General features: G+C 50.4%; 2 protein-coding genes across 11 annotated transcripts; one reads left to right on the top strand and one right to left on the bottom strand.

Moving 5' to 3' along the window:
- The first annotated feature begins 217 nt into the window (after window positions 1-217).
- Window positions 218-4,029, top strand: LOC122392344 (DNA translocase FtsK 1-like). Of its 9 annotated transcripts, none has more exons than XM_043387113.1 (2): window positions 218-275; window positions 2,333-4,029. In XM_043387113.1, the coding sequence occupies exon 2, from the start codon at window positions 2,386-2,388 to the stop codon at window positions 3,577-3,579; it is 1,194 nt and encodes a 397-aa protein (XP_043243048.1). In that variant the 5' UTR covers window positions 218-275; window positions 2,333-2,385; the 3' UTR covers window positions 3,580-4,029. The 9 variants fall into 9 exon arrangements, with proteins under 9 accessions (XP_043243048.1, XP_043243051.1, XP_043243045.1 ...); XM_043387116.1 differs by lacking the exon at window positions 218-275 and adding an exon at window positions 428-677 and having other exon boundaries at window positions 2,349-4,029; XM_043387110.1 differs by lacking the exon at window positions 218-275 and adding an exon at window positions 431-677.
- Window positions 4,030-4,332: 303 nt separating this feature from the next.
- Window positions 4,333-24,272, bottom strand: LOC122392343 (forkhead box protein N3-like). Of its 2 annotated transcripts, XM_043387108.1 has the most exons (13): window positions 24,022-24,272; window positions 20,899-21,033; window positions 12,008-12,189; window positions 11,095-11,255; window positions 9,844-9,983; window positions 9,397-9,487; window positions 8,781-8,992; window positions 7,858-8,067; window positions 7,258-7,468; window positions 6,555-6,719; window positions 6,138-6,217; window positions 5,629-5,789; window positions 4,333-5,205 (listed from the first exon to the last, which is right to left on the bottom strand). In XM_043387108.1, exons 3-13 carry the CDS (start codon window positions 12,136-12,138, stop codon window positions 5,019-5,021), a joined length of 1,749 nt encoding a protein of 582 aa, XP_043243043.1. In that variant the 5' UTR covers window positions 12,139-12,189; window positions 20,899-21,033; window positions 24,022-24,272; the 3' UTR covers window positions 4,333-5,018. The 2 variants fall into 2 exon arrangements, with proteins under 2 accessions (XP_043243043.1, XP_043243044.1); XM_043387109.1 differs by lacking the exon at window positions 12,008-12,189 and having other exon boundaries at window positions 24,022-24,269.
- Window positions 24,273-24,446: the final 174 nt, after the last annotated feature.

Here is a 24,446-nt window from a genome sequence, read left to right as displayed (position 1 = left end):
AATGTGCGCCAACCAGTTTTCTCAGTAATTCAGCTAGCAATTCTCGTGCTGTGTTCAAAAAGACGTTTACAGTGAGGGGCAAACTTAAGAAAAACGAACTATACAAATGCCTATAGTCGGCGCACGTGCGCTTGTCGAGCGGGGACCACCAGTCGGGCGATTCGGAGCTGCCGCCCAATCAGAACGCCGCAATGCCGTGACGTCATTGGTCGCACACGACACGTTACGGAGATAGGGATGAGACAGCCGCGACTGCACAGTGTTTCTAGCTTGAGGTGACATATGGGCGGTGTTTCACGGGACGCTGCTACCACGCTGCTATCAAATTGCGCGAGCTGACGTCACACTTGTGGTAGTGTTGGAGCAATGGGCCTGTTGATGTTTCCATGGAAACCCAATTTGACACGTGTAAAAGCAACGTGCTGCTATCACCGGTGAAACAGGGCCATGGCCCAAATTCTACAAGGCACGCCTTGCAAGATACCGCTCCCTCTCGTCATTAGCTATATTTTTTTTTCATTTTATTGCATTCATTTTTTATGACGTCATTTATGAAACAAGCGTTTAAAAAGTGCTCCAGATTATTTCTTGTAACCTTGAACGCTGCCTTCGGTAAATTGGTTACATTTGTGGCGCGATGATGAATGTTTTGGCGCGCGGGAGAGTAGGTAAGCTAGGTGCGTTTTCATTAATTTAATTGATACGTTTAGCTTCAAAGTGACGGTAAAGCTGAAAAACAAATAACTCAGCAGCCTCCAGTAATTATATTTTAGTTTGAAATTACATGAGTCCCACTATAGTCGTCAATGTGGGTGGGGATGATTTCATTCCACGGCTGGCGCAGTGATCAAAATAATATCCACACTTAACCCGCGCACCGACGGGGGGGGGGCGGATATCCGCCCCCCCTGAGGTTTTTCGCGAATAGCGGGAAAACCGCGGCGCGTAGCGCCGCGAAATTTGGTATGACTATTCCCTCCAAATTTCTTCAGAGAGTGACTTAAACCAAACTTAAACTAGACTGGTTAATTTTTAACCTTTGCTAATTGTTTATTCAATTGAGATTTTAGGGTAGTCATGGGCTATGGGGCAGGCCGAGGAGTCACCAACGGCAACACATGTTTTGTTTTCACAACCAAGGAGAGGTGTATAGTTATACCCGGAGGTGCTTCTTTCTAACCAAACCAAAACAAACCTTACCTACAGAGGCGGATCCAGCTCAGAGTTTTGGGGAGGGTAAACCATAACAATTTATCGATTCTTTCCATGCATCGTCCATAGGCGTAATGTCAATGTTAAAATTATGCCGTTTGGGGGAGGGCAAATGCCCATTTCCCCCCCCCCCCTCTGGATCCGCCACTGCTTACCTAACCTGACCTAACCTGGCTTCAACATAAATACCTACAAACCTACAAACTTACAACCTAAAACCTCCACCTACAACATAAAAAGTACAAACCTTGGTGGATTATGGTGCGTATCCGGCAGGCTCAAGTGTCCGCCAACCTACAAACCTACAACCACCTGCACCTCTCCTTGGTTGCAAAAATGAAACATGCGTTGGTGACACCAGCCCCACTGTTGCCCAATTTAGCTCAGTTGCAATGTGGAGATTATCACATGGGCTTTGATTCAGGCAGGCCCTCTCAAATGTCAGTTTCATAATTCATGATTGGCTCTCCCAAAGCAGACCAGGCGCAATTAAAAATATTATAAGCTCTTCCATTTGAGTTGAGTGATCTCTGTGAATATTCCAAGTGCTTCTTCTTGCTTTGAACCTGCTTGATTACATTATTTATAGGACTCTAAATGAGGTGTTTCTTCTAAATCCATGACCTTAGTGCTTTCTGTCAAGTGTCATACCTACCTACCAAGTATGAATGGGAACTGGGAAGTTCATAAGTTTCCTTTATCCAGATGCATGGCAATTGGCGTTATGCTTAAGACACATTGGTGATTACCTATTACTAGGTATACATTTTTCATCCTTATTATGTTGACCTACAACTCTTGCCTCCATTTTATATTTCACTGTTGACATTATGGAATAGGCACCTATTCTATTTGTTATGCAATCAGTTTTAGTGGTCTCATAGCACCATGCTATTGTGAGGACACCAAACTCTATTAAAAATAAATAGGTGAATAGTAAATAAACATGCAAAAAAAAAGTGTTGACCTAACCTTTTCAAATTTCTTTCCTTAGTCCTTGACCAAATTGATTACTGAAAGCAAAAGAAAGCATTGTTTCAATTTGGTCCTTGCAACCAGCTTGTATTCTAGAACTGTAGGGCTAGCAGGAATGTTGATGAATGAGCGTTTCTAATTTCAGGTTCTTTCTCACCCAGGTGTTCTGCCTGAGCCCTGAACCTCGGGCAGCCAGCCATGGACACCACTCCGGTGATGAGGCGCGGCCGGACCAAGCTGTCGCGGCGGGACCGCGGCCTGTGCAGTCCCAGTCCGATGGCCGTGTGCGCGGCGTCCTCCAGCTCGGCGTACGGCACCCCACTGCGCGCGCCGCCGACAGACTCGTGCTGGGACTCGCCCGTGTCCCCGTTCAGTCCTCCGCCGCTCTCACAGACGTGCGAGGTGTACTGGGAGGACGAGACGCAGCGGCGGACCATAGAGGAGATGCGCCGCAGCGCCGGCCGTCCCGCCGACCGCGTGCCGCCGCTGCCGCCGCCGCTGGTGGCCTCCCCGGCGCCGCTGCTGCCCGCCAGCCGGCGGCGACCCGCCCGCGCCACACGACAACAGCAGCAGCAACTGATGGCCCTGCTCGAGCGAGCCGAAACGCTCTGCACACAGTCAAACACACCGAACACACCTACCCGAACGACGGAGCCCGAGTGTGAACGGCAGCCGGAGCCGGAGTGTGAACCAGAGCCGGAGCAGCCCCCGCCGCCGCCTTCGGAGCCGGAGGCCGACAGCGGCGCGCCCCCGGAGATCGAGTCCGACCCGGAGCTGGACCGGTCCATGCTGCGCTGCACCCAGCTGGCCGAGATGGCCGCTACCGAGTCGCCGGTGCGTCGCGGCAGGTCCTTCAACGCGTTCGTCATGGAAGCTATGCCGGACGACGAGGACGAAATTTTCAGTCAGATTCCGGTCGAGGCTCTGGACGGAGCTGGTGAGCCTTCGGCGTCGTCCAGCGGCGCGAGCAGTGGCTCCAGCGTGCCGCGGCCGGCCGGCCGAGGTCTGCCGAGGACAGTGTCGGCACCCGACCACCGGCCGCCTGGAGAGACCGGAGGGAGATGGACGGCACAGCCGGGCCGGTTGTCTTCTTCACAGACGTCGCCGTCATCAGCAGCAGCTACGGTAGCGCCGCCGAGGACTCGCTTGAACGGCGCTCAGGCAGCCGTCAGGGGTACCTGCGCCCCAGCGGCTCCCACCACGACCAATGCAGCTGCAAAGAGCGCATCCACTGGCACACAACGCGCTGCAACAAAACCACCAGCGGCAGCTGCGCCGCTCGACCCGGCTCGACAGAAGGCTGAGATGAACCGGCGACGCGCAGAGGCGCTGAGGCGACTGCGACAGAACCAGCGCTCTCGGTCCCTCGCCGTGAAGGGACAGACACGGTAGCTGTCTGTGCGCGACACCGCTAGAAAGTGCCACGTGACAGTCGTGAATTGTGTGATTCAGAATGCCTTGCTCGTGCTGATGTGAATAAGTGCTGCAGCGGACTCAAAAGACATGTGGCGTGACCCTCAATTGCCGGGCTGTTGTTATTGTGAAATCCAAGAATCTTAGGCGAATGGCATTGCCTTGTGAATGTCTGTCACTACATTTGATAGCATACTAGTGAAACGTCTTGAAGAACACTCCGGCATTTACTAAGGAAGGAAAATGCCGAATGTTGGTTGACAGCATTGTGTATATTTGTATTGTGCAATGGGATTTTTGAAGTCCAGAGAACGCATGGGGAGGGGCTGTGAACCCAGTGGGGGACTGCCAAGAGACGGTAAATGTTCTTTGCGAGCTATTATTAAGGAGCATTCCAAGCATCGTAATACACTTTTAATAGAAATTATACATTATGTGCGTGCTTGTGACCGTTGGATTGGCCGGCATGTCCTGATAGTGAAAGAGAAAAGACCAGAGACAAATGAAAGGGAAAAGCTGGTTGAACTCTGAGTACAATCGCGCTAGTTACCGCAGGTGGAAAGCTTGTTTTGGACGCCACCAAACTTTGAAAGACACGCTTCCGCTCCTTCAACCAAGGTGTATGCGTGGGTGTTACCTACGACACGACTTCGCTACTTCGCTCACATCTTAACAAACGACTCACAATAGACACGACGCGAATGCTTCCAATACAGGTAGTAAACTGCAAAACGCCAAGTGAAAATTGTATTATTATGCCCGTCGTTACGAGCTTGCTACACATTTTCTACCCACAACGGTCACATAAAAGCGCAATCTGGTAACAAACACGATACTCTCGCATCCAACGCAGCTAAACAGTCAGCCTAAAAAAGAACGAGTTCCGTATTTAAACAAAAACATCTCATCCTCTCACAGTATGACGGCCCTACGACCAAAAATGCAACAAGTCCCAGCATTGCTTTTCAATGATTTGGCACCCGGTGGGCGGCAGTGTCGGCCGCCGTACCGTGACCCCTCGTGGGCCTGCACCCTTCCTGTCCCCGTCCGGCACACCAGACACTCTGGTCCTCCTTCACGGCATGCGGCTGACACGGCCATACTCGTCTTTCGCACAACATACCAGCTCGCCTGTGAGTAACAACATACCCACACAGATCAACATGCCCAATCGTATTACACAAAAAGTAAGAAAGTTGCTTCAACAGAAAGCCCTCACAACTTTGCAATAGATCTTCAGCAATACATGGCACACACTGCTTCATAATATACACTTTTGTATAATACAGGTCTCCAAATTGCGTCTCACACATGATTTTGCAGGTCCTCGTGTCTTCACTCTAGCACCACACATGATTCTCGAACTGCACTCTCGATGTCCTAACGGAGATGGCCAGTCCGAACGCCGTCAGTCCGGTCTACCGGGGCCGGCCGCGGCCGCGCGGTCTGCCCGGCCGGCGCCGCGGCGGCTCTGCGGGCACCGGCTGCGGCGACTGGGACCGCGAGATGCCGGCCAGATTCAGCAGCAGGTCGGCGCCCTCCACCTCCTCAGGAGTGAGCTCGCCAGAGCGACCGCTGCTCGGCAGGGAGTCGCCCAGACGGCCGCTGTGGGCAGAGACGGTGTCAGCGACGCACCCGCTCGCACCACGCCGGCAGGCGGCCTGGAGTTTCACATACGCGACCAGAGCGATCTCCTAGCCCTTCCCATCTGCCGCGCTATCTGGCAGCATCTCGTCTTGGAGGTAAATATGTGCCACGGTGTCCAGCACTCGCAAAGCAATTAACGGTGAGCTTAATCGAATTCCCGCACAAATGCCAGAAAGAGAAGACAACCAGACGCCCCAATTAATAAATGGCACGTTAACAACCCAATTCCTCACAGGAATCCCGAGAGGGTGCTGAGAATACGAGTCCACATTTGAGCAATATTATAGCAACCCAGCATGACGTTAGTAAACGCATTCGTGCTCCATTAACGCGGGTATCATAACAGCTCCACCCCAAAGCCGTCCCAGCCGTACGTCTTACCGAAGTTTCTGAAGGGGTTGGTCTGACTGGTCCGACTCCGAGTCGTCGCCGCTGTCCTCTGAGGACCCGCTGTGTCCTTCGCGGTCCGCCGCGTGGCAGCAGGCGTAGGTGTGGTCCTCGGCGGCGGAACGGGATATGATCATCACCGGAGGGAACACCGCCTGGCGGCACAGACACCGAGGGGGTCAGTGTTGGGACGGCACTTGTCATCAGTGCCGGTCTAGTCAGAGATAAAAGACATGTTAGTGCCGTTGACTAGAAAACCTTCAGATGAGTGCACGAAATGTATGAGCCATGAATAAAAAATATATACTTTTAGACTTAAATTAAATCACGAACCATTTAAAAGCAAGTGTCCCTTTTCAGGCAGACACCGATTGCACATATCGAGTCAATTTCTCTTTCATCGCCGTATGCCTTGAAATACTCTATCCTTCAGTTCGGGGAGCGAGATGGGAAGGGTTGGTTAGGGGAGCGGTCGGTTGGGTTCGAGGTGTCAGCCCACTTACCGCTCTGTGTGCATTGTCCACGGCGTTCGCGGGCGGCTCCGGCAGGTATTTGCCCTCCCTCACTCGCTGGTAGCCCTGGTCTGTGAACATAGACGCAACAGGCCGGTCGTTATAGCCCGACCACACGAATCAGTTTTAGTGCGACTTTCTATTTATCACTTCAAAATAAACAATACAAGCATTTCTAAAAAATCAATAATCTGATCTCATCGACAACTTAAACAGTCATGCGATGCTACAAGCCCCGCTATAATCCACTAGTTCCTCAGTAGTCCTTAATTCGGCTGCCGTTTACGGTGATGCCTATACCGACCCAACGTAGACCAACACCCAACACGACTATTTACTTCCCCTCCCCATCGAACGCCCTGTCCAAAGAGCCCGCCCACTGCCCAGCGGCGTGCCCAGCACCGTTACCGAAGTTGGCGGGCGTGAGCAGTTTGCAGTTCGGCGGCAGCGGCTGTGAGTAGGCGCCGTTCGCCGGACTCCGTCCCGGAGCGGCCAGAAGACGTGCGGCCAGGAACGGAAACAGCTGAGGGTTGGGCCCGTGGTCGCCGCCCTCACCGCCGCCAGACACAGCCACTGTCGGTGAGGACGGACGGTTAGACTGGGAGGGGACTGGAGACTACTGAGTCTGGCACGAACACACGGTTAGACTGAGAGAGTAAGGTCTGGGATAGACGAACAGCTAGACTGGGAGGGTGTGGTCAGGTCACACTGGGAAGGTACAGTCTGGGATCGTCATATTGGGTGGAAGTGGTCAGAATGTCAAACTGGGGCAGTCAGTCAGTCACAGGTAAAGGTCAAACTGGGAGAGCACAGACAGACGTCTGGGAGGGTAGACTACAGGCCCATCACAACCTTTACCTTTATCTCACTTTAATTAAACACTTTGATAATAAAATATCACTTCAAAAACTCATATGATCAGCACAGCATTAGCCAAGTCCAACATTGAATAGCCATGTGACTGCAACCTTCTCATTGCGGCACTATGACCGGTCTGGACTGCCCCACCCCGTGATCCGACACGCCCTACCCTAGGGGCGGGTGACCGGTCAGATAGGGTAAATCAGTCGCCCATCACCATCCCCAGCCGCGCACACCGACGCACTCGCACCTTTTTGTCGCCTTAGGAAGGTACTATTATACTTGTGGTCGGAGCGATCACTTGCATTATTAACTTGTTTGATCTTCCCGATTTTGGGCGACCGTCGCCACCGCCCGTCTCCGTTGGCCATCCGCTGGAGTCCATAGATCATGCTGGCACGCGACTCGGGCTCCACCATCCAGTAGGAGCCCTTCGGACGGCTGGAGCCCCACGGCGGCGGCTGGCGGGACGGGGAGCACGGTCAGACACAGGCGCGGCAGGTCGGGCAGATGACGCCACACGACGTTTGGTAAATTACGCCCCGACAGCTGTGATCGTCGGCAGGATGGTCCAGCTGGACACTGATACCAATATTGATGGCCGAATAATGCTAAATCAAATACGCTGTCATATAAAAAAAAGAACGGAAAAAATTGACACCAATCACAATCATAAAAGCACGCACGTAGTTACTAGTTGGTATTAAATTTACATATTTCGTAAATGCGGACATAGCTACCTCAAACATTTAGCCATGAAATGAATGCAAAAGCACATTCGTTATACGAGTAAGCGCACATTAAAGCGCACATTATACAGTGTGTCAGATAGTAACTTCTATCCACCCACCGGTGCGTCGGCGCGTTTGAAGCACTTGCTGAGCGACAGGTTGTGCCTGACCGAGTTCTTCCAGCCGACGGCGGCCGACTGATAGAACGGAAAGTGCTGCTCGATCCAGGTGTAGATCTCTCGCACCGGCAGCGCCTTGTAGCGCGAGTCCTCAATGGCCATGAAGATCATACAAGAGAAGGAGTAGGGCGGCTTGTACGCGGCGTGGATCTGCAAGACGAAGGTCACGGTAAACAAGTGAACACAGTAAACAAGAGTAATCGATTGAGGAGATAAATCTATCAATAAACAAAACGAGCGTACAAGCTGCTACATCCGTCTAGACGAAAGCAGCCGTCACACTCTGCCGTTTACCCCTTCCCTCAGAGGGAGGAAAAGGATGGGGACTGGGGTGTAGCGGAGTCCAATCAACCTCCCTGGCGCTGGGCCCAATCCCCCAAATTAGTCCCACGGCACTGCCGGTGGCGGAGACGGTGACAATGGATCCGGGGAGGCGACACCAAGTAATTTGACGGTGTGCCCACTTTGTTCGGTGGTCTGACCAATTAGGTGCTCTGGACAACCCCGGCTGATGAGGCGTTAGCCACGGGGAGGGGTGCGGCGGCGGGAGGGGGGTGGGCAGAAATGGAACACAGCTGAAGGAGGGGAGATGCGGGAGGGAGAGCAAGAAAAACCGGGCACCCTGTCCATGAGCTCAAACTAGGATTGTGTCCATTCCAGAGCCGAGACATGAGCCAGCCTGGGCATAAGCAGTGCATAATTTTGATTTCAACGCTGTAAGGTGCAAAAATTAATTTACTGCTACATGCCTAAATCCCGCCAACAGAAGAAAACTTCATCCATTTGCCCGTGTTCCGCCTGCCGCGGCATCCTGCCCTGAACGTTAGCCGTCGTGGGTCATAGCCGTCGTGGCCTGAGCTCACCTTGGGGTCATAGCCGTTGGTGGAGTGCTTGAGGTAGTGCCGAACCCTGAAGAAGCAGGATGGTGCGTAGGGGACACGCCGGTCCTTTCTCAGGGACGAGTCGGGGTCTTCCTCTGCCTCGTCGGCCGAGCCCTGCTCCACAGACGGCTCTTGCTTGATCTGCCCCTCACAGTTGAGCGTTCCGGGGGCGAGGGGAGCTTTCAGCGGGATCCCTGGAGGAACAGAGGAGATGCTGTCAGTAAGGGGGGAGGGGCAGCGTTGCAGACCCAACGGAGCACAGATAGGGTGGTGTTGAACGGCAGGGAATACGAAAAGTGCACACGATACAAAATTCTGAAGTGGTCAAGCACGAGTTACGCGAGCACCATTTAAGGATCGGCATGGAGTCATCTTGCCTTTCTTTGGCTACCGTTGACGATGGATGGCAATAGCCTGGAGCAGGATTGCCCTTAGGCGTAAACGAATGAATGCACGAATCGGTAAGCTGTAGGACAAAAACCACACAGGAATACGGCAGCCGTTTAACAGTCTCGCACCATCCATGATATATCGAAGAAGAGCAGCAAAACCGACACTAAGCCAGGCGAGGGTCCACGCTGCCGCGGCCGGTACTGACCCTTGATCAGATTTTTGTCCTGGAGCCAGGAGAGCGAGGTGAGCTCCTCGTCAGGCCCCGGGTCATCTATAAATTGGTCACCGTCCAACATCTGAAAAGCAGCCAAAGGCATTGTAGTGTGGTTGGCACGTCTGCATTGTTCGTCATCTTAGCAGTAACAGAAACTAGGTAATTCCTAAACAAATTTTGAAACTTGAATAGTCATATTTTCATTCGAGATATACTAACATAAGGCGAATATGTCTTGAAGCATAAAGTGAAACTCTTTGTTTCATTGTTCCATTTCGTCTGAATAAAGTTCACGAAGTGAAACTGTGCAAAACAGTGAAACTGAAGATAACCTCCATTCGACATCGAATGATTGATAATACAAACTGAACAATCGACTAAAAGAATGAAATGATAACGGCAATGTCAAAAAATCGACAATCGGAGCCCCCCACCCACCGAGGCGTCTCCGTCCGAGCTGAAGCCGTCGTCGTCCGCGCTCCGGGTCCTAGCTTCAGCTCTCCGACGGCCGCCCAGTAGCCGCGCCCTCAGCAGGTCACCTCTCGGCACCATGACCATGGGGTCCTCCAGCCGCTCGCCTGGAAGGGAACCACAGTGTGTTCATTGGGGGCTTATGAACGCGCCGACTACAGTCATTATGAGCCGACGTTCTATGTCAGAGAAAATCAAAGTCCTATCCTGATTCTATGGTCCGAGTGGGGTAGTAAACTAAGGCAGTCCGGCAACAACGGTATTTCGGTGATAACACCGCCAGCACTCACAAAACAATCACTTAAAGGAAGGGTGCCACCTTCCGAAATTTTTGTTCTATGAATCTATTTTACTTATTTGAATTTTTAGACGTGGTTAGCGCGTCCACAATATACAAAAAACCGAAACATTGCATTTAATACATTGGCCAAAAAAAAGATCGTTGTTTATATCACCACTACAACTCAAGGTCGTTTGATGTGGCAGCTAGGACGGCTGGCATATCCTGTTGTCATGGCAACATATCATTCTGCCATTTGCATTGATGGCGCAACTGAGACAAAAAGATGAACAAATAAAAAGGAAGAAGATAACATGATTTGAACTAAGTTGTAGGTAACCAAGTAGGTAACTGTTGGCCATATTTGCCAACAGTTAAAGAACATCAAATAAGTGGAGTAAAGGTTTTTCCTTTACAATGCTTAAGAGATCTATGGAACCCTTCACCCTTCATGCAACTTACTAGAAAAACTTCCCAATTAAAATTTTAAAACTTAAGTGTATACCATAAAGAAAAAATATACCCTTTCAAAATGATAAAACATGCTTCAAAAGTATAACTTTTATACATACCTTTGCTGATTTCATGTTTTATAAAATACCCTTAACACGACGAGGAAATAGTGCTGAAGATTTTTGCCTGCCCGAATGCTGGCAGCAAAACTCGCAAATGATAACTTCACGCGCGGATTCAATGCTGACCGTCTCGAGCATAGGTAAGTGAAGCCGGTTTTTAGGTTCATGTGAGGCTAATCTTGTAAAAACTGCGTTGTGTCCAAAAGGTGGCACCCTTCCTTTAAGAAAAAAAGCATTCGACATGTTTCCATGAACATAAGCACTGAGGACAGAAACATACAAACATAATTATTTGACAACTTTCCAGCACGTCAGCATTTTGAAGGGTCCACCGCCGACGTCACCCGAGTTCGCTGTACTGACCCAGTCCCAAATGCATGCCGTCCTGTTCGGGAGAGCAGGGCGGCGACTGCTCCAGCGCTGCCTGCCACTCCTCTGGCTCGATCTTGATGTCGACCTCCCCTGCAGAGATGTCACCGTCGCCCTCAGCCTGTTCGGCCGGCGGAGACGGCGGCTGCACGTTCCTGCGAACGACAGACGGGCGGCGGTCAGTGGAGACGGGCAGAATCATTTGAGGGCTTGGACCTCGGTACTGTAGTACTGACCGACACGGTACAGAAAACGACTTATGCACAACGCTAAGGGTTACGTTGATGGCAACAGGAGGTTCGTCTAAGTAGGCAGACAGATGAACTAACAGACAACAGTTACAACTTCCATGGTGAATAATTATTGACATATCAGGGTAGACAGGTCAAGGTCAAAAGGAAAGGTGAGACATTGCATGTTGACGGGCAGCAGTCACTAGCCGATTGTTAGGTCGATAGAAAGTTTTGCATGAGCCCTTGACGAGTTCCGGCTAAGTTCAAGGCACTCAAAAGTAATGAGCGACCCAAGAACTAACAAATCTCTTATGATGGAAATGTCTAGCAAGATTCACCTCGCTTTATCATCATAACCTGTATCACACCACTACTCGAAAACGTTTCATTTTCACATTTCTATAGTCATTCGCAGGCCTAGACAATCGACGTGCCGTAACGTGCGTAATAAATCGATGATTGTGTTTGACCACTGTTCTACCCAGAATGATCATTCTTATCTTACGTGAACAAAGAATACCTACGTCATACGAACACGAACGCATCCAAGAGAATACGTCAATCTTACAAAATTAATACAGCTACTTGATTTCCGCACCAATTTACCTGCCCACCCCTGTATCTCTCTCCCACCCCTCCTTAGTCCCCAGTCCCAAGCTCTGGCTGTGACCCACCTGGCCTCTCCTGCCGCCGCCGGGGGCCGGCCCGTGCCGCCCATTACACCGCTCACACTGCCCGGCGACTCTGACGGCCTACTCTCCAGGAGGGCGGGCCCCGGGCGCCGAGGACGCGGCCGTGTCGCCATGGCAACGACCGCCACTCGGCCGACCCATCGATGCCAATGTTCTGCCGCGGGCTACATGTGGAAAGGAGGCGGGTCAGGGCGGGATAGGAGCGTCGAGGGGGCGAGGAGGGGCCAAAGATCAGAGGGATGATTCGGATGACATGTAGGAGGTCAACAGTGAGTGAGCACCAGACTAGCAAAGTATACTAAGAAAAAAAACGATTAAAAATATAATAATGGCTGAGGACGATTCAACATGAAACACATACCAAATTCGTGGGATATTTTCGGTTTGTTTGTTTGTTTGTTTGTTTGTTTGTTTGTTTGTTTGTTTTGATAAAGTACCTAAGCCTACTCGGTCTTGCGACCATTTGAGGTCTACAAAGAGGTCCGACGACATGTCGTCGGATTACGGATGAGAGGATAAGTTAGGGACCTTCAGCTGAGTCGACTGAGACCGGTGCGCCCAAGTGCAGTGGCTGAGCCAACAGCGTCGAGACGGGATTGTCCCGGCAGGAGATTCCACTCTGCCAATTAAACGGTCACCCTGGATAGATGTGCTCATTTTGCAGTTCACGGTTCAGTGGTCGTCTGATGATCGCCTGATCGGTGATCGTCGGATGCTAGTCATCCCTGACAGAAAAAAATGTGGTCAAAAGAGATCTTCAGTTAGGTCCTGAAGGTAAAAAGGGCGACTTGGTCGGCATTCCAACGCACTTTAGGTGGAATCAACAGCTTCTTATGTAGAATAGAGCATGTATATGATACCTACTACCCAACTACTACCTACCTCAGGTATGATGGTATATATGAGACAGTTCTGCAATTATGTATTTGCTGGTATGCTACAACTAAAAAGCCCTCGTTAGGAAATAATCTCCTTAATGATTCCAGTACGCGTTGAATTTCCACTGTACCTACATGACGAATTCGACTCAATTCAGTATCAGGCACACCTCCAGCAGCGACTAAAAGGTGTTGATGCTGGCGCCTAGATACGGATGACAGCCCCCCACAGAAATATGTAGACATGTGAGGCGTCAGGCATGTCCTTCACAAGCTGCCGCCGCAATCAGCGCCCTCCATGGAACGTAGTCCACCGGGACATTCACAGTGAGCGATAACAACTACAGGCATGCCTGCTGCGCAGACGATAATTTAGAACTGAAAGCACAACGCCAATCTATCACTCAGTGCATTCGTGCACTCACAAGCCCGCGCTATAGAAAACCAGCCACGCCAGTGCAGCGAAGAATCTGTTTCGATGGTTGATCGCTCGCTCCCCAGCGGGTCATTCAGGACAGCTGTCATTTCTAAAGCAGTGAATGTGTCAGAAGACGCCAGCTGCATCGCTCCCAGACGCACCCATGGGCAACGCGGAGGGCAGCGTCACGCTAAACGTGCCTGAGCCAGGGAGGTGCTGTCGGCAGTCGCTGGTCCGGTCGGGGCCGCGCGGCACGTCACCATGCCGCTGGTGCAGGTGACACTGCTGGTGCCGGTCACGCTGCTGGTTCTGTCGGTGCTGGTACCTGCCGCTCGGCCGCTCGCCTGGCGTCAGGACGAGGCCCTGTGTCTGGCGGAGCAGGTGGCCCAGCCGGACGGCGCTTCCGCTACCGCCTGCGCAGTGCACGCATTCCGTCACTCTGCGGCCGGGTTCCGCCACCTGGCTGACGGCCGGTGCTCGCTCTGCGCCGCCGTGGAGCTGAACACCACCGGCGGTGAGGTCACGTTCGTAGGCGACAGGTCGGCCTGTCGCCAGGACGCCGACTGTGGCGCTGACGCCCAGTGCACGGCGGGCGGCCGGTGTCTCTGTCAGCCCGGTCTGACGGCCGACTGGGACGCTCCGCTCGTCTGCCGACCCATCTATGACGCCGTGGAGGTGCTGTTGGCCGAGTCCAGGGACTCTGCACTGCCCACCAACCTCAGCGTGCCCTGGCAGGTGGACTGCAACCCGGCCATCACCGGCGGCAGCGTAATGACCGCCATCGGGGACACCCCTGGCCTGTTTGACTCCGGCTGGACCACCGACATCGACTACGTCAAGTGCAGCCATCTGGGCGGCGGGTTTCAGCTAGAGGCCAGCCGGGTAACCAAAATGACGCTCCTCAACAGAAGCAACGGTCACTCCATCCACTTTTGTCCCAACAACTCGGTAGTCACAGCTCTGTTCGACTCGCATGGACTGATTCCACCGTACTACATGCAGAAGGCCGAGTTCGCCAAGTGCACGGCCATCGGCGCCCACTGGGGCGTCGGCACCGGTGACCAGTGTGTGCGGGTGCAGCTGGGCAACACTGACCGGCTGGTGATCACCACCGATCAGGCAGGGGACGCCCACTCCGCGTGGCCGGCCCAGTGTCCCACTGACGGTCCGTACGCCATCACTGCGCTGCTGGCTGAGGGCTGGCACTGGATGGAGCTGGTCTGCTGCCCGGTCACAAAACTGGCACCGCAGGACACCGCCCGGCTCGGGGCTTAGACACGACGGGGTCGACCCGCACTGAGAGCCGGTCTACAGCCCATAGCGTGAGGTCTGCTGCCCGGTCACAAAACTGGCACCGCAGGACACCACCGGGCTCGGGGCTTAGACACGACGGGGTTCGGCCCGCACCGAGAGCCGGTCTACAGCCCATAGCGTGAGGTCTGCTGCCCGGTCACAAAACTGGCACCGCAGGACACCACCGGGCTCGGGGCTTAGACACGACGGGGTTCGGCCCGCACCGAGAGCCGGTCTACAGCCCATAGCGTGAGGTCTGCTGCCCGGTCACAAAACTGGCACCGCAGGACACCACCGGGCTCGGGGCTTAGACACGACGGGGTTCGGCCCGCACCGAGAGCCGGTCTACAGCCCATAGCGTGAGGTCTGCTGCCCGGTCACAAAACTGGCACCGCAGGACACCACCGGGCTCGGGGCTTAGACACGACGGGGTTCGGCCCGCACCGAGAGCCGGTCTACAGCCCATAGCGTGAGGTCTGCTGCCCGGTCACAAAACTGGCACCGCAGGACACCACCGGGCTCGGGGCTTAGACACGACGGGGTTCGGCCCGCACCGAGAGCCGGTCTACAGCCCATAGCGTGAGGTTCGACTGCCTGTGTCTCTGCCCAACCGGCATCGGTAGTGAAGCACTAACGTCAGACGGAATGCAGCATTGTTCGTGCACACGCCCGTAACAAAACCATAGCCAGAGGGACAGTGACTAAATGTAGGATCAGTTTTCTCGAGAAACTAAGAAAGGTGGCGCAAACACTTCCGTTTTATGGCACTACTAATCACCTTTTTCCTCATACAACTGTAGCTTTTGTGACCACACCTCAACTGATAGTCAAATGTGCAACATAGCTACACCAACTGGACGATGATCTACTACGAATAAATGTTTGATCGTTTAATGGATCATCTGGACAGTCAATGACTCAGTTAGAACAAAGGACTCCCGTCAAGACGATCGAGCCCGATTCTGATTCGTCTACCACTGCATTTATTGATTCTTCCACACTTATGTTCATCACCCCCCCCCCCACCCAATGGTAATTACCTCGCCCACTGGACGTTGGCTAAAAAAGTGTCAAAAGATCACCCTCCCGAGTTTCGACACAGCCAGGCAGTGGTATTCCACAGCCATTAGTCACATTTCTCGGTTCCATCCGCTCTGTATGGGACGTTTCTCGGAACGATTTGGTACGGACAAAAGGAGAGAGGGAGAGAGAAAGAGAGAGGCATGGATGCGAGACGCGGACGCGCCTACAAGACAACACAGTACGGCAACGCGTAGCGCCGCCGCCGCACCAGAGATGTTCAATATCCAGCGTCAACGTCGCCATGACGACCGCGACGGGCACGCCGTAGTCATGGTAACGGCCACCGATTGGACGGGGCGCAGTGCGAGCGGCGCGCACACACAAACACACACACACAGGCACACACGCGCACAATTAGGTAGATACTGGCGACGTCTTGTCATTATGCAGATGCATAGAGTGTGTGTTTGACGGGCGGAGGTTGCTTACAGGAAGGAGCCTGTGACTGATAAATGACTGACGGAGCGGAGGTCGGAGGCCGCGACTGAGCGGCAAGCGGCGTCCGAAGATCGCTGAACGGTGGTGGGTCACTCAGTAACAATGGTCGGAGCACGCAAACAATAGAGGATGCAGTGATCCGTCTTCCCTTTGTGTGCTAACTAGCCTAATGGCCAGCAAAGCAAAGGGAAAGGGACAGTCATAAATAACGCGAAGGGATTGCAAACAGGAAATAATCGGAAAAAGCGAAAAAGCGAATCCCCATCTTGTGGTGAAGATCTTATTGTAACTCCCTTCATGGCATCCCATCCATTTCACTGCCGCATGCTGTACCGTCCGCCCGTCAGCATTGCGGCACAGCATCACTTCAGGCGCCTACTTCTACTGCCATCTAGGAACGGCGGCTGGAACTACGGCCCGGGCGTCGGCGTCCCGCAACGTTGCGACCTAGACGACGGCAAATTAAATGCGAACGGATCAGAATAAAGAAATCAGGATGCAGAGTTCAGAGTTTCACAGTTCAACATGTATGCAGCACGCAGGCTAAGATTTAGGCCGGTCCCGTGGCTCAATCGGTAGAGCGTTGGACTCCGCGTGATGAGAGCACGCGTTCCAGGTTATAACAGAGCGCGACGGGCGCTTGACGTTTATGGGCCTCCTGACAGGTATGGTTGCGGTTGGTGGCAGACCGTAGCCAGGCGAAATCAGTGAGGGGACCCGCGGCCGTGCGCGGCTATGTGCGCACGTTATGCTTTGGACTCCAAATTCTGCCATAAAACCGGAATTTCGCAATCGGAGGGTAGAGGGCAGGGTCAACGCAACAAGCTTCGCTTAGCAGGGGCTCTGTCCTTGTAAATCCTTCCATTCAAAAGGCTCGGACTAAATTAAAAAAGCTTGTGCTCTCTTAAAATGCAAACAATCCTCGATGAAAAAGAGAATAGCTAAAATTTCCGACTCCGAGCAAGAAGGAGAAATAATCACACGTTTTCAGTCACCGTGTAGAACACATGGAAAAAACTCAGTCGTTGCAGAGAACCGCAAATTATAAAACACTCATCATGTCTTATCCAATGTCTGCACTCTGCGCTCAAATATGTTGACCACAAATATCGACACCTTTTTTTTTAAACCCCACATTTGTTCTCCCGTGAAGTTCAGACAAGTTGTTTAGAAACCTTTAAAAAAGGTACAGTCACTCGATTTTTTCTCAAGTTTGTCTGTCTTGGCAGATCAAGCAATGCCAGAGCAAGCTTACGAACACACAAATTTGATCAGGATCGGACGATTGGACACTTCTAAAAAGAGATCTTTCGTGCTTCCCGGAAATTCACCGGAGAACAGATGTGGGGTTTAAAAAAAGGTGTCGATATGTGCGCGTTAAAACGAGGGAAAGAGCGGCGAACCTGCAGTTTCTTGGTCACTTTTCCCAGAACATTTAAAGGAGGATAAATAAGTACAGTAACATTTTCTTATTGAAAACCGAAAGGGCAATGGGCATTGACTCTCATTGTAGTAAGCTTACGGTCATGAATGAACAAATGAAGAGATATTCAAAATTGCCCTGAAAAATTCATTTGAGTTTTGAAAAATTCAAAACACAGAACAATTGATAATATCGAAGGAATGAAAATAAAAGCAAAACTTGTGCCATCGATGATTTCCTCTACTCATCATTCATTCAACTGTGAGCCCGGGTACGGTGCCAAATCTCTGACTGTGACGCAGACTGTCTCGCTAATGACGTCACCAAGCAGCCGGCAGATGCCACCACCCAGGTGGGCGGCCGACTGGAGGGACGACAATCACGTGCCAACGAAATGACAGTCATACAATTACAATGGTTGCTTTTGCCCATCCAATGGCTAATACGCGCAGGTAATTTCGATTTTACGACGACAGGATGACAGAACATATTGCTGCAATGAAAAAATGAAAAAGGGAGCTAATATGAGGCAAAAGTAGAGTGTAGACCTTGGTCAAGTGGCCGGGTGATCCGAGCCGCTGGCGCAGCAGTGGGTCAGAGCCCAGTGAAGGAATGGTCGGACCCCGCTGCGGCCCAGTGTGTAGTGCCGTCGACGGCAGCAGATGGTCCGATTCGGCGGTCAGCCCGATCGGACATACTATAGCAGCTCAGAGCCGACTGAGCAGTCAGCTGTCACATTAAGTCAGCTGCCCCAGCAGTCAGCTGTCCGAGTAGTCAGCTGTCTGATCAGTCAGCTGTGTCTTGCAGTCAGCTGTCTATTCACAACGTGCCGGATGAATCGTTTGCCCGTTGCCGCAGAGTTTTACAGGACAAACTCGTTCTGGTTGGAATCACACAGCGATCTCCGATGGACACTCAAGTGAACACCAGCTTATTCCGGCCTCCACAGTCCGAAAATACCCGAGTGATTTGGAACCAGCTCGGAAGGCAAACTGGGGCAGGGAAGCGACCTTGTGTGCTAGATGAGGCATACTTTATCCAAGAGCTGTCCGAGCAGTCCATTGCCAAGATACCTTCCATTTCGAAACAGTCGTTCTACAAACTTAGTCATGGTCTCTCATTCCCATTCTCACCAAGAAAATAAAGAACTATAGCAAAGCCAAACAGCCCAAGTACCAACCACTCGAAAGCCGAACAGCCGTCTCGCCCAGACGCACTACTCACTCCTCTGGGGGCCGCTCCCCGGCGTCGGCTCCTCGGCCGCCGGCCCGCAGCCGCCACCGGCCACCGGCGCGGACACGCGCAGACAGACCGGCCTCCGTCCGCCGTCGGCCCGTCTAAAACAGTCCGCCGGCGCCGGCCGCTGGCACCGGGCCCGGTACGGGGGACGCCGGACCCGGTGGCCGCTGACACACTCGCGACTCCGGCCGACGATCTCGTCCGGTTTTGGCGTGCAATGAATGGGCTCTCTCAGGAACATTATGCACTGGCTAGTCCATACAACTTTGCTTCCAAAAACATTGCGAATGTTTGGCACTACAATTCCCACATTCATCGACGCTCAGCTTACTAAAACCCATAAGCCAGCAACGGTGCCCCAGATACCAGTAGATACCAGAACCGGAGAAATATTTTGGTATAGCATCGATCATAACTTGAATCGTAAACATCTAGCACCGATCAGAATCGCCACTCCTCAAAAAGATGTGGGAGCCGCAGAATCTCGTTTTCGTTGGGCAAAACAGTAGAAATACGTCATATGACATATTAGTCTTCAATTCAGCCTACAGCTCTCTCGTCAGAGAGGCAGTCGTTTTTTTTTTTTTTCGCCAAGCGAATGTACGTACCGCCAACGGGCCCATGCCAGTCGCCAAGAAATTATCATGCAACAGCCAATCATCGATCAAGTTCACCCGGTCACCGAGCGGCTTGTGACGACTGAGTGTGGGGGGAGAATGGGGGGGGAGGGGAGAGATTCGACACGCCGGCCGCTGACGGACCCATGGCTGCTGTCGAGGGCCCCACGAGACGTGCCGGTGGCCATTCGTCGGCGCTCACCCAGTTCCCCAGCTCCATTCGTCTGGAGCTGTGCCAAGCGACGTTGACGCATGCCTGACGGCCTAGTCCCGTCCGTATGGGTCCCCTCCCTACCGTCCGTGGCGCTAAAGAATGCCTGGGGAGGGTAGGCTAGGAAGATGGACCTTTACGGGAAAATATCAGCGGACCTTCAAACATTGCCGAGTGAAATAGAACAAACTTGGTGCTGGTGTTGCCGGCAACATCCAACACGTAGTTGAAACACGTTGCTGCATTTTGTATTAACTGGTGCGCCAAACTAGAGCGACGTACATCTGAACACTTTTCAAATGTAAAGCATAAATAAAGTTGCCTTGGGCAGTAAACGAGACCGTACAAAATAAGTTGGTAGGTAAACCGTGGGTAAACCCACACCAAATTAGCATAGGCGGCGGAACGGGGAGGGCACCGGGGCACCGTGCCCCCTTTGATTTTGACATTTTAACATTAGCCCTATGGGCGTTGCATGGAAAAAAATGGGACCAAAAGTCGGCAGTGCCCCCCCCCCCCACCCCCTTAATTGAAGGTGTTCCGCCGCTACTGCAAATTAGCACTACAAGTAATAGACATGACACAAGGTAAAGCTGACATTTGACAAGCCGTCTTATCCACATCCCGACGAGAAAGCTTCTTTTATGGACCTCAAACGCCAAGGAGACGGAGACAAGTGAAACAATGCTCGTTTTTGCAAGTCAGGTCCTCCATTCACAATAACCATACAAAAGTTCGCCATAGCGGCATAGTCCGACATGCAAATTTTCTACTGATGCAATTCATTTTTTGGGTACCTACTCAAAACAAAAGGGACATGATAATGTCTAACAAATGTAGCTGCCATAGTTTTCAGTCAGAGGCTATGTCTACAAATTAGTGAGGTGTGCCTGCAGCAAGTGTAGTATGAGCACTGAGCATGAGGCTCAATATTGTCACGTACCATTTGTGCATTGTTCTGGGCAGAAAGGTCAAAAGTTGACCTGGTTGACCAAAAGCAAGACCAGAAGCAAGAAACATGAGAGGCTGTTTCTTGCTTAACACACTAGATAACCAAGTTATTAAGGTGGAGAAGATGTTGCAAGTTTGCCCATTGACCAAATACAAATAATTGGGACAAAATAATCCAAAAATCAAACAGACAAGATGAAGGTGGGGATGTTTGAGAAACATGTGAAACTACTTTTGGGCCATTGGAGTCAGAATTCAAAAATCAGGCAAAAATCACACTATAACAAATAACATGCCAAGCGGAGAGTCTGTTTCTACTCACATTCTGTCCTGCTCTGGTGTCAGGTGTTCTGTCGGTTGGCCATCTGCCTGTTGCCTCAGGGAAAACCTTCTCGGATACACTGGCTTCCGACTCCTCAGCATATCTGCTGTTTGTGACCCACTCAAGTCACCACACCTGTGAAAATGGTAGTCATACATATCAGGCAACCACATCAATATATCAATATGTTTATACATACTCCATACCTATCCAATTTATATACATATACCGTAAGGTGGGGCTATTTGAGACAGTGGGACTATTTGAGACAGTATTTAAAATAGTTGTGAAATAAAAACCGTTTGAAATATATGCTTTATTTTTACTCAGTCGATTTACTACTCGATTCCACACCTTCCTGAGCAAAATTATCACAAAAATCAAACAATCTTCATTTCATAGCAGTTTCAAATACTGTCTCAAATAGCCCCACTTTGCGGTATGCATATATCAATATATCCTAGCAATTTTGTCACTGTCCCTATCCATCTCATCACTCCTCATGGCTCACTGCATGATTTCGGAAATGTATGGCTAGAAAGACAGCACAAAAAAATGAAATATTCCACAAGGCCACAGATCAGTTGGGCAAACTAGACCTTTGGAATCAAAATATGGAGGCATCAAAAGATTGATTCCTTTTGGGCATAAATGCAGACCATTTCTAACTTACCAATCACATAAAAATAAGAGAGTGTTTCAAGAAGGAGCATGCCTGATCTTGAACAGAAATGCTTGAACTATCTCCTAAGCAAAATAATATTGCTCCTATCATAACAATTTGAATTCTATAGGTAGTGAAAGGCAATCAAGGAATAGATTCACTTTAAACAGATAATCATAATATTGATTCCCCATCAGCTGGCTAATCATTATTTTGATTCACAGGTAATGTTAACAGATAGGCAACAATTACTTGCAAGAATACAGCACTTATCTTGCTATTATTCTCATTTAGTGGTATCCTCAGCACCACAACTGATACCTATAGCATTGTTGTACTTTACCTTCACTACATTTAATAACAATTCACAATTTTTAAATGTCAAGAATACAAAAACTGAAGCAACAGGTAAAAACCATACAAATAATATAAAAGCACTACAACAATGATAATTAGGGGTTTAAAAATTTCATTTTGCCATTTTACACAAACACTGATTGGTTAGTATGTGATTCATGATACAAAAATAGCATACAGTGTGATTTCCTCAAAACAGCTTTTACGTGATGGACAGTGGCTCTGTCTTTTTCCCATTCACAAGGCCAAAAGGACAATTTCTTAGCTTTGAGGTAACACTTTTTGCAAACCTACCACATTTTTCTACCTTTTAAAAGAAAAATCTCACCGTCATGGGCCTTTTTTCAACCGTAACGATTCATTTGAAGTCAAAAGTGTACCCAAATGAATCAAAAAATTGATTCCATGCCCATATTTGGTCATGGCTCCTCCCACCAGAATCAAATTATTGATGCCTCCATATTTTGATTCCAAAAGTCTAGTTTGCCCAACTCAGTAGGCGGAACTATGGTCAAGCGTACCCATTTTCGGGAACGCATTTTCGTTCCCATGTTTGGGAACGATAAACCCAAATATGGGAACGCCATGTAGGCATTATTTAAAACAAGAAAAAGAACCGTTAAATGACGTCCAAAAAATATAAAACGATCGTGAACCGCCTGATATTTGTCTCAATATTGTTGGGAAAGAGTTTGATATTGTAAGGCCCATCGTAGTTTCAAATCGTTCCCCTATTTCTAAAGCAGTCCATCACCCGGGCCGCGAGCCCAAATTTGGGAACGCTCTCGTACACTGGCGCTGCAAGCGTTCCTTATTATGGGAACGGCGTACCCAAAATTGGGAACGATTTCACCGACGCCTTTCAGGGGCTCTTTTCATGAACAAGCATCACGTCCAACGCCGCAAATTATTGTTAACGCAACAATCATCAGATGACCTTTCCGGCAAGACCGTTGCATGTTTCGCCCGGTCTTCTGCGCTTTTATTCCCGTCGATCTCGCAGCGGGCACGCCCCCCTCTGCAGGATTACGTAATCCACAACGCTCAGCGATGTTCAACAAGGTCTTCCATACCTATATCCACCGTCCGCGCCGAGGGTGGAGACATGTCAAGCACCTGTCTGCTAATCACCGAGAGTTGACGAGCACAAGAAGTATCCAAAAATGGGAACGCTGAATATGTTACACCCTCAAAACACCTAGTCCCAATGAAAATCTAGTTTTTTCCTTTCTTAATGAGTGTAAGTGGCAAAAGGCCTGGTAGGATGGGCACGAGGAATGATCGAAATCAGCATAAAAATTATAAATAAGCCACACAGAGCGACCTATATCAGAGAAAATCCCCCCAAACGATCATGCTTAGAAACGCCGAAGACAAAAACCACGCTCATGACGCTGCTTATAAAACAACGCTAAACAGCTAGCATCCAAATAAAATATGTCTTTCAGGGCTGATAAAATACAGCTGAATGATTTTAAACCACTGAAACTGAGTTTACAACAGTAGTTCGGTAAAATCACTGACGTTCCACGCGGTCGATCGCCCCGACACCAAAAGTCAACAATATTACCTCGGGACTGTCCGCGTGTTCGCTTGCATATGTCAGCATCTGGTGTCGCTAGAATGAAACTTCATAACCAGGCGAAAATTATTATACTTGACCTCAAAATGTAAAAAATGCTTCATTTTCCTTAAAATTGCATGTTAAATGTCGTATAACCCATATTTCCACCATTCTGTCATTTTTAAAAAATCATTAAAAATATCATTCCACGGTCAATTTCCTTGTTCCACGGTCAGATTAAAGATAACTTTATGGAGATTTAGTAGATACTTAAATCAGCGTGCACTTTTTTGAGACGTGATGCACTTTTGAGTTTTAGTGGGCGAACGGCCGAAAAATTGCCTTCCGTTCTCATAAATGGGAACGCCCGTTCCCATATTTGGGAACTCCGTTCCCAAAAATGGGAACGTTCCTATATTTGGGTACTCATGACCATAGTTCCGCCTACTGAACTGAGATCAAGATGCAGGCTAATGTGAATGCCAACAGCTACCTACCTACCTACTTGAACCAATAAAATAAGAATTGAAGTATTTACCTTCACAATTTGCAGCAGACAAGTTTTGATGGATACTTATGTGTATTTTGATTTATAATGCGGTTGGGCCAATAACCTGCCACACATGTCATCAGCCAAGAAGAACCACACGAGAAACCCACAGCCATGAGCCAACCCAGCGTAAACAAATGAGCGCACCAGAATAGTGTTCGGTAATAATCGTTTTATCAGCATGCTGCCGAGTGGCTGGTGCTTCCCGTTCTCCCATTGGTGAAAAGTACGTGGGTTTTGCTATCAACCAATGAGAAGCCGATAAATACCGATTAGTTACCAGGCAACTTGTCGGTAGAAAGGTAGTCGAACAGAACTATAAACGCGCTTCGATCAGCATACCAGCATGCGGCGGCTAAATTATTTAATGTGGAATAAATCAAGACGTCGAGGCTATTCACCCTAATGTAAAC

The sequence above is a fragment of the Amphibalanus amphitrite genome, unplaced genomic scaffold (assembly GCF_019059575.1).
Source record: "Amphibalanus amphitrite isolate SeventyFive unplaced genomic scaffold, NRLGWU_Aamphi_draft 000483F_arrow, whole genome shotgun sequence".
Lineage (NCBI taxonomy): Eukaryota > Metazoa > Arthropoda > Thecostraca > Balanomorpha > Balanidae > Amphibalanus > Amphibalanus amphitrite.
Note: the sequence above shows the minus strand (reverse complement) of the source record. Positions and strands in the feature narration are given on the sequence as shown.